General features: G+C 42.1%; 1 protein-coding gene across 1 annotated transcript in view; it reads left to right on the top strand.

The window, feature by feature from the left end:
* Positions 1-9,774, top strand: part of SETX (senataxin) — a 77,093-nt gene that overhangs the window by 47,185 nt on the left and 20,134 nt on the right. The window contains exons 14-18 of the mRNA XM_021709232.1: positions 2,548-2,649; positions 2,841-2,956; positions 4,044-4,115; positions 7,333-7,482; positions 8,717-8,824. Of these exons, the coding sequence (XP_021564907.1) occupies positions 2,548-2,649; positions 2,841-2,956; positions 4,044-4,115; positions 7,333-7,482; positions 8,717-8,824 (548 nt within the window). The remainder of the gene's footprint in view (positions 1-2,547; positions 2,650-2,840; positions 2,957-4,043; positions 4,116-7,332; positions 7,483-8,716; positions 8,825-9,774) is intronic.

The raw sequence follows: 9,774 nt of genomic DNA, 5'->3' as shown, positions 1-9,774 counted from the left end.
GATCAGAAATATAGTTTATTTAGAAAGTAAATTAGAGAGAGGAGATTCACCTCCCCAAGGTAGGGGAGGGGGCCAAAACTTAGGAAAACTTGACCTGGCCCCTGCTTCTTCCTTAACAAAACAGTAGCCTGCCTCAACTTAAAGAGCAAACAAAAACCTAAGCATCTTGATTACTGCCCAGCCCTGATCCTTTGGGGTACCAGGGCAGCTCAGGGGCTTTCAAGTCCCATTTTTAGCTCTCTCTCTCTCTTTTTTTTTTGAGTTGGAGTCTCACTCTGTCACCCAGACTGGAGTGCAGTGGCCGCTCCCGGCCACCGCGGCCTCGACCTGCTGGGCTTCTGCTATCCTTCCGCCTCAGCCTTCCACGTAGCTGGAACTACAGGCGCGCGCTACCATGCCCAAGCTCATTTTGATTTATTGTAGAGATGAGGTCTCGCCAAGTTGCCCAGGCGGGTCTCGAACCCACGGGCTCAGGCAATCCACTCACCTCAGCTTCCCAAAGGCACAGGATTTCAGGCTGAGCCACCTCTCTTGTTTTTGACCTTTAGAAATTTCTCTAACATTCTTCTGAGCTCAGTCTTCAGTGTAAACGATGTCTGTCGTGATTTATGGAGCACTTTTGGGTATTTACAGTGGGTAGATTTCCAGGTCATCTCATCCACCTTTTTGGTGGAAACATAAGTGAATTAAGCAGTTTTCACACCCTCAAGTCCAGGGAAGTTTGTTGGTCTCAAATTTAGGGGAATGAACTGAACTAGGATCAAAAATATGCTGTAGCGGCTAACACCTGTAATCCCAGCACTTTGGGAGGCTGAGGCAAGAGAATTGCCTGAGTCCAGGGGTTCGAGACCAGCCTAGGCAACTTGGCGAGACCTCATCTCTACAATAAATAAAAAAATTAGCCAGGCGTGGTGGTGCATGCCTATAGTTGCAGCTACTTGGAAAGCTGAGGTGGAAGGATCGCCTGAGCACAGCAGGTGAGACTGCAGTGGCCATGAGTGTGCTACTGTACTCCAGCCTTTGCAACAGAGTGAGACTTGTACTAAAAAAAAAAAGATGCTGTAGGTAACTAAAAACAAGCCATTTATTCATCACATAATCATTATACTCACTGTGTGCTAACTACCATCCTAGGCAGTAACCAGAACAATACCCTGTTCTTTTGCGATTTAACGTCCAGTGGCAGGATAGGCAATAAACAACTCTGTGTTGTGTCAGATTCAGGCAGATGCTGAGAAGCACTACATGATTACTGTAAGTTAACCCAGTGATGCAGTGGGAAATTTTTTTTTTTTTTTTTTGAGTTGGAGTCTCACTCGGTCGCTCAGGCTGGAGTGCAGTGGCACGCTTGCAGCCACCTCAGCATCGACCTGCTGGGCTCTGGCAATCCTTCCACCTCAGCCTTCCAGGTAGCCAGGACTACAGGCACGTGCTACCATGCCCAGGTATTTATTTATTGATTGATTGATTGATTGTAGAGACAAGTTCTCGCCAAATTGCCCGGTCTGGTCTCGAGCCCACGTGCTCAGGCAGTCCACTCACCTCAGCCTCCCAAAGTGCTGGGGTTACAGGCTGAGACACCAAGTCCGGTGGAAATTTTTAAATTAGATAATATGTGGTAACCTGGAATAAAATGCAGTTAATAAACAAGCAGCATGAGTTTGTAGTTTTTGGAATGATTATACTCAAGAATTTCTGCCATGTGTCTGTGTCCCTTAGATTCTGAATCAGTAATGTGATGTGGAACATAGTTTCAGAAGGTTTGTTCTGACTATTCTGCAAAAAAGGATTTGGTGATCAAATAAGATTCTGAGATTAAAATACACTTTGAAGCCAGGCTCGGTGGCTCAGCCTGTAATCCCGCGCCTTGGGAGGCTGAGGTTAGTGGATTGCCTGAGCCCACGGGTTTGAGACCCGCCCGGGCAACTTGGTGAGACCTCATCTCTACAGTAAATCAAAAAATTAGTTGGGCATGGTAGCACGTGCCTGTAATTTCAGCTACTTGGAAGACTGAGGCGGCAGGATCGCCGGAGCCCAGCAGGTCGAGGCTGTGGTGTCCGGGAGCGGCCACTGCACTCCAGTTTGGGCAACAGAGTGAGACTCCAACTCAAAAAAATAAAAAATAAAAAACGAATAAGTAAAATAAAATAAAATACACTTTGATATATGATGTACAAAAAGTTTTTGAGATAATCTGTGGTTAAGAAAACTGATTTATTTTAACTCGCCATTTCTCAAATCTATTTTGCTACATGATTTTCTGCAGAACACTGTCTGAAAACATTAATGTAATAGAATCTTGTTTCTGCAGTTTGACTTTGCTAGCTTTTATTGAGTAGAAGTGATAAGTTCTTGCCTTACAGAGTTGTTAGGAAGAGAAGACTGTCTGAAATAATATATAAGAAGGCTAGGATATACTTTCTGGTATCTAGTTGCCAATTCATGTTAGCTCTCTTCTCTGAATATTAGTATATTTACTTAGAAATAGGTGAGACAGGACTTTTTGGCATGTCCTTCTTAATCTTTAAGTGTGAATTCTATCAACAGGAAACTGTGGAGATATAAATTTAGTGCGACTGGGCCCAGAAAAGTCTATTAACAACGAGGTTCTAAGATTCAGTTTGGACAACCAAGTTGACCACAGAATGAGTAAGTACTAAATACGGTACATACTAGTGTTTTCTCTATTTCCTTTGTGTGGTAGAAAATGACTTGGGCACCAAAGGTAATTTGGAGACTCCAGAAATAGTCTGGCTTTGGAAACTAGTTTTCCTTCTTATCGTGTTTGCTTTTGTGTTTGTTAGAGTTAGCATATAATTTTTTATTTTTATTTTTATTAGAAAAAGAATTACCTGTTCATGTTCAGGAGATGCATAAAAGAAAGGAGTTTCTAGATGATCAACTAGATGAGCTTTCCCGGCAGCGAGCTTTATGCCGAATTGGAGGGGAAATGCAGGTATCTAAACATTTCTTTAATAACTCAGGTATGCAAACTAGTTCGTGATGAGTATTTAATGCCCTTTACTTACTGGAGAGTGGTACAACAACTCATGCATATGTAAAACCATGGTTAAGATGGTACGTCTTTACATCTGGGGTTAGCAAACTTTTTTTGTAAAGAGCAAGATAGTAAAAATTATAGACTGTATGGGCCATATGGTTGGTCACTGTTGCAGCTGATGAGCTCTGCTTTAGTAGCATGAGCACAGCCATAGGTAATACATAAACAGATGGATGCGGCTATGTTCCTGTGAAGCTTTCTTTACCAAAACAGATGAGTCCTGACATTTGGCTTAGAGACTGTACTGCTTTTTGCATTTGGCTTGTAGACTCTACTGCTTTCATATTAAAGCTGTTCTGAATTTACTGAGTATCTTTCATTTGCAAGTTAAAGAAAACTAGTTCACATTATGTTAGACAAAAAGGGAATTTACTGGCTCCTACACCTGAGATCTAACAGCGGATTCATTTCAGCACGGGTAGATCCAGAGGCTCAGAGGATATCATTTCTCTACCCCTTGATTTGTTTTTCTCTGTGTGCCAACCGTTTCTTCTGCAGGAGAAGATGATTGTCAGTATCTCAGGCTCCACTATGCCACTTTAGAAATACCATAGGGAGAGACGGTCTCTCCTTGAATCCGAGCGTTAATTCCAGGACTTTGATTTGTTCCTGAGTGGACAAGCAAGTCTAACCCTGTTTTTAAGGGGATGGGTGCCATGATTGGCCAAACCTGTGTTATATGCCTGTCACTGTGGCCAAGAGGAATGTGTGACTGATGTCATTTGAACCACCTAGAAGTTAGTGGAGGAATGCTGCAAGTGTTGGAATGCTAAGCAGACAAATAGCATGAATGCAGTACACAGGATATAACTACATCTTCCACGGCAATATGCAGAGTGTGTCAGGACTTTACTGGTAAAGGGCAAAGCTGGAGTAATAAAGTTTTCCTCGATAAAATATAGGTTTTTAAAATGCAAGGCAGTCCATTGGAAAAGCATTTTAAATTGCTCAGTTTTAATGATGGCATTTGAATTTTTTCCAGAGGCAAGAATTAGATGAAAAAATTGCCAAAGTTTCTAAAGAAAGACAGGAACTTGCTTCTAAAATCAAAGAGGTAAGAGTTATCCCATAGCATTTTCTTGATTTTTATTTCCTTTTTTAAATCATGAACTAGCTCAGACAACCTATGGACTTTTCTCAGTTACATTTTAAAGTGTTTATTATGAAAAATGGCAAGCATCTATAAAAGTGGGTTGTTGCATTTAACTTTTTTTCTTTAACCTAAGAATGAGTTCTTATCACCATCTGAGATTTCTAAGAAAGAAGTGATTATAAATTAACTTTTTTCTGTTTTAGGTCTGGGTAAATATTTAAAATACCTATTATATTCTGCATGTTCTATTTCTGCTTCCCACAAACTACAAAACACAAGTAATGATTATAATCAGGTAAATGTTGATGAAAATAGGTTTTTGGGTATTTTCCCCATTAAAAAGAAAGAAAATCGCCTGTGTGAGCTTTAGGACAAGGTTGGCAACTGTGGGCCTCCTGTGTCCCAGTCTGGATACAAGGATATGAGTAGAGTGACGGTGAACAGGAGTTGGCATAGGAAGTACGGCACTTTTTCTTTTTGCAGTTCTTGGCTTAGAGCATAAACTCTTTGTAGTTTTTGAGCATAAGAATACCGTAGCATGTATAGCTTTTCCCCAGTATTCTTTGGATATAGAAATATCAAGTAAAATGAAGACAAATTGAAGCCAGGCTGAGCCAGATGTATGTCCTTATGGTCAGAATGCAGCCCGTTCACACCCAGCAGGATCAGGGAGGTAGGGTCATAGCAACTGATTATGTTAGTACTTACCAGCTGAGGTTTTTCTCTTGAATGTATTATTAGCCTTCTCTAAGTAGCTAAATATAGTTGGATTTAATGCGTATTTCCATTAGCAGTTTATTTTAACTAAACCTTAAGTGAAAGCTTTAGATTAAAATTTTAAACTGAACCCAAAATCAATCTTCCCAAATTGACGGGTGAAGTTCATGTTGACAGATATTGTGTTTTCTTTTAGCTCATCACATGTTTTATGGGCCGTTGAGTTACTTGTGCTCTGCAGTTTTACTCACTAGATAGCCATAGGGGAGGTATCTGACAGTGCTTTACTCTATGAGCAGTAGAAGGCCACAGTGCCACCCTCTTCCTAAAGCTCACACATATGCCATGAGCTCCATGGTTGAATATATCAAGTGTGCAGAGATGAATCACTACTACTACTCAGTAGCAGAAGGAGGCAGACTGAATGATAAGAATACTAGTTTATTAGTGTTAGCACCAAGTGGCATACTTCTAAGGTGTCATTCACATTGTCTGGCTTCATTACTGTATACAGTAAGTCCCCTGCATATGAACCTTCAAGTTACAAACTTTAAAGATGCACACCTATATTTTCTTTTTTTTTTTTTGGAGTTGGAGTCTCACTCTGTCACCCAGACCGGAGTGCAGTGGCCGCTTCTGGCCACCGCAGCCTCAACCTGCTGGGCTCCGGTGATCCTTCCACCTCAGCCTTCCAAGTAGCTGGAATTACAGACGCGCACTACCATGCCCAGCTAATTTTTTGATTTATTGTAGAGATGAAGTCTCACCAAGTTCCCCAGGCGGGTCTCGAACCCACCGGCTCAGGCAATCCACTCATCTCGGCCTCCCAAAGTACGGGATTACAGGCTGAGCCACCGAGCCTGGCCTATATTTTCTTATGTATTACTTCTCTCCACCAGGTTTCGGTATAGCCTGTTAAATACATGCAGTACTATATAGCCAGTTGTGTTAGTTGGGTACCTAGGCTAGTTTTGTTGCTCTGACAGCAAATGAATTTATGAGTGCTTTCAGTACCAAACTTGTTCTTTGTATGTTGGGGACTTCCTGTATTGCATTATAGAAGTAGACCCAAGTTGTTTTTGCTTTTTAAAAAAAACTTAAATGAATTTTAGTACAGGAAATGAAGACAGCGTTTTGCACATTTATCATTCAGTGGGGGAGATATGAAATGTTACAGTTTGTACACCAAAATTAAAAAATGAAATTAAACTAAAAAATGAAATTGTTACCAAGGTAATGCAGGTCAAGGGATCAAAGGTGAAGGGTCACACATTATTAAAAAGAAATCCAAGCTGGGTGTGGTGACTCAGTCTTAGCATTTTGGGAGGCAGAGGAGAGAGGATTGTCTGAACTCAGGAGTTCGAGACCGCGTCTCAACAATAAATCAAAAATAAGGCCAGGCGCAGTGGTTCACGCCTTTAATCCCAGCATTTTGGGAGGCCGAGGTGAGAGGATTGCCTGAGCCCAGGGATTCAAGACCAGTCTGGGCAACTTGGCGAGACCTCATCTCTATAATAAATAAAAAAAAACTAGCTGGGCATGGTGGCACATGCCTGTTGTTCCAACTACTTGGAAGGCTGAGGCAGAAGGATCACCTGAGCCCAGCAGGTTGAGGCTGTGGTGGCTGTGAGCAGGCCACTGCACTCCAGGCTGGGTGACAGAGTGAGATTCCAACTCAAAAAAAAAAAAAAAGAAAGGAAAAGAAGTCCAAAAGTATGGCTACATCATGATCTCTCACTAGTGTTCCAACGGTGCTTCTCTTTTGGTAAACTTGAACATTTTGGCAGACATTCAAGCAGCTGTTTCAGTAAAAAGATTTTTACATGACTACTATTGCTGTTCCCATAATCATCTTCCAGCTTACTTTCAGCAGCCATTTCCCCTCCGTGCGCCACATCCTCCTCCTCTTCACCCCCGGGACCCTGAGCCTGCGTCTCGTACCGCCATCACTGCTGGCCCAGCCACCCTGCCACCCCCCCAGTTATTTTTCTTACTGTCAGAATATTTGTCAGGTTCATGGGCATTTTTGTTCGTACTAGCTTTTATAAAAGAAAGATTATGTACTTAAAAACTAACAGAAAAATGTACAGTCAACCTTAATTCTAACCCTGGTTTTACTTAGACATTTACCTCACAGCTCAGTAGAATTATTTTATCTCTACATATGCTGATGCCTGGCTACAAGGATTATAATCTACCTTGACCAAATCAAACCCTGAATGCATTTTTTTCATATGCTTAAATCATGTTTTATGCTTAGACTGCAAAGCACAATTCTGGTTTGTTTCTGATTGTCTTGAATTAAAACTGCTGTTTTCTATATGTGATATTTCCCCTAACTTTTACTAAATATTTTTCTGATACATAAAAATTGTGGGTGTTTTATAGTAAAAGCAGGCCTGCCGCAGATAAGGGTAAATATATACAGCTGAATATTGATTAGCCTTTATTTTTGTCTTAGGTTCAAGGACGCCCACAGAAAACACAGAATATCATCATTTTAGAGTCACATATCATCTGCTGTACATTGAGCACAAGTGGTGGTTTTCTACTTGAGTCTGCTTTTCGTGGGCAAGGGGGCGTCCCCTTCAGTTGTGTCATTGTCGATGAGGTCAGTGAGTCGTCAGCCATACAACCTTGACTAGTACTGTGAGGAGCAAGTCTTAGATGAATGTGACTACTGAGATATTGAGAAAATGGGTATTTTGCATCTGATTTTCACCTGCTATTACGTGCATGTTCTCTAATGTTAAGATATGCTGCTAATGGTTCACCAACTATCTCTGGTTCCCCTTTGAAGTATTTTGAACAGCTGTGAACCACAATATGCTCAGCTGACATCCTTTGTTCTTAGTTCACTCCTTGAGCAAACATCTATTAAGTACCTACTGTTTGCCAAAATGTAGAGTCAAGACAACGGAGATGGAGCATGAGATAGAGTCAATCCAGAAAACCCAAAATTCAGTATTCACAGGAATGAAGGAACAGAAAATGTAGAAATGATTAAATGATCAAAGAAAATGTCATTGAATTGAAGAGGCCTTCTAAAATGTCCTACAATTGAAGAGGCCTACTGAGGAACAAGAAAGAAGGAAGGGAGAGAAGGAGGATATATAGATGCGGGGGTTGGGGAAATACACACAGAGAGAAACACCTAATGTGATTTGTGAACTTCAAAGAAAGTTGTAAGGCCACATGCGGTAGCTCACACTTGTACTCCCAGCACTTTGGGAGACAGAGGTGAGAGGCCTGAGCCCAGGGATTCAAGACCAACCTGGGCCACTTGGCAAGACCTTGTCTCTACAATAAATCAAAAAATTAGCCAGGCATTGTGGCACATACCTGTAGTACCAGCTACTTGGAAGGCTAAGGTAGAAGGATCGCCTGAGTCCAGCAGGTTGAGGCTGCGATAGCCATGAGTGTGCCACTGCACTCCAGCCTGGGTGGACAGAGTGAGACTCTGACACAAAAGAAAAATATTACATATAAAGTTATAAAAGAACTTTAGAAGAGAGAAAAAATGTTTCTGGCTCATGTCCAGAAGAAACAAAAAACACAGACCCAGGACATCCATGGCTTTCTAATTTGTAGGTGGTTCCCAAGTGGCAGTGGCTCCTGTGGTGGCTGATTTCAAAATACATGTTTGTTTATTTTAAACATTAAGTTTGGAGGGTTTGTTGTTGTCTGTTTTGTTTTATAATCAAAGAAAAACTTTATTTTTGATATTTGATGCAGGAGAAGTCGTGGTACTTTTCTGAAGGTTAGAGCTTTACTGAATCAGATAAACTGTATATGGATAAATTAATAGCAAAGATAATTTTTTCCTTCTGTACTTCCTTACCAAGGCTGGACAGTCTTCTGAAGTTGAGACCCTTACTCCACTCATCCATCGCTGCAACAAGCTTGTCCTGGTAGGAGACCCTAAGCAGCTCCCTCCCACTGTCATCTCTATGGTATGTTTTCTTCATGTTCAGGTTGCTTTAAAGTAGAAGGGGCTGTTTTTGTTTTTTGTTTTGTCTTGTTTTCAGGAGCAGGGGGCTTCTTTCTTGGATTGGCCTCTCTTATTTAGATGGAAAAGTAGACAGTGACAGAAAAGAGAAGGATTGTTTGAGTCTTTTTTTTTTTTGAGTTGGAGTCTTACTCCCTCGCCCAGACTGGGGTGCAGTTGCCGCTCCCGGCCACCGCAGCCTCGACCTGCCGGGCTTCGGCGATCCTTCCGCCTCAGCCTCCCAAGTAGCTAGAACTACAGGCGTGCACTACCACACCCGGTTAATTTTTGATTTTTTGTAGAGATGAGGTCTCACCAAGTTGCCCAGGCGGGTCTCGAACCTGTGGGCTCAGGCAATCCACTCACCTCAGCTTCCTAAAGGCACAGGATTACAGGCTGAGCCACCGAGCCCAGCGTGTTTGAGTCTTAGTAAGTAAGAAAATCTCTAAAAATGCCCCTCTGTTCATTGTTGTGCTTTTCTCTCTCTCTCTCTGATGTTTTAAGGGCTGAATCTGATTTATTTTAACCATATATTAACACCAAAACAATAATAAAAACTGTAAGGTTGGGTATAGTGGCTCACGCCTGTAATCTCATCACTTTGGGAGGCCGAGGCGAGAGGATTGCCTGAGCCTAGGGGTTCAAGACCAGCCTGGGCAACATGGTAAGACCTCATCTCTATATAAATTAAAATATTAACTGAGCCGGGCTCGGTGGCTCAGCTTGTAATCCCGCGCCTTTGGGAGGCTGAGGTGAGTGGATTGCCTGAGCCCGCGGGTTCAAGACCCGCCTGGGCCGCGAGACCTCATCTCTACAATAAATCAAAAAATCAGGCGGGCGTGGTAGCGCATGCCTGTAATTCCGGCTACTCGGAAGGCTGAGGCAGAAGGATCACTGAAGCCCAGCAGGTCAAGG

Source organism: Carlito syrichta, unplaced genomic scaffold (genome assembly GCF_000164805.1).
Source record: "Carlito syrichta isolate Samal-C Ts95f unplaced genomic scaffold, Tarsius_syrichta-2.0.1 Scaffold169335, whole genome shotgun sequence".
NCBI lineage: Eukaryota > Metazoa > Chordata > Mammalia > Primates > Tarsiidae > Carlito > Carlito syrichta.
The sequence above is the reverse complement of the archived record's forward strand: the minus strand, read 5'-3'. Positions and strand labels throughout refer to the sequence as shown.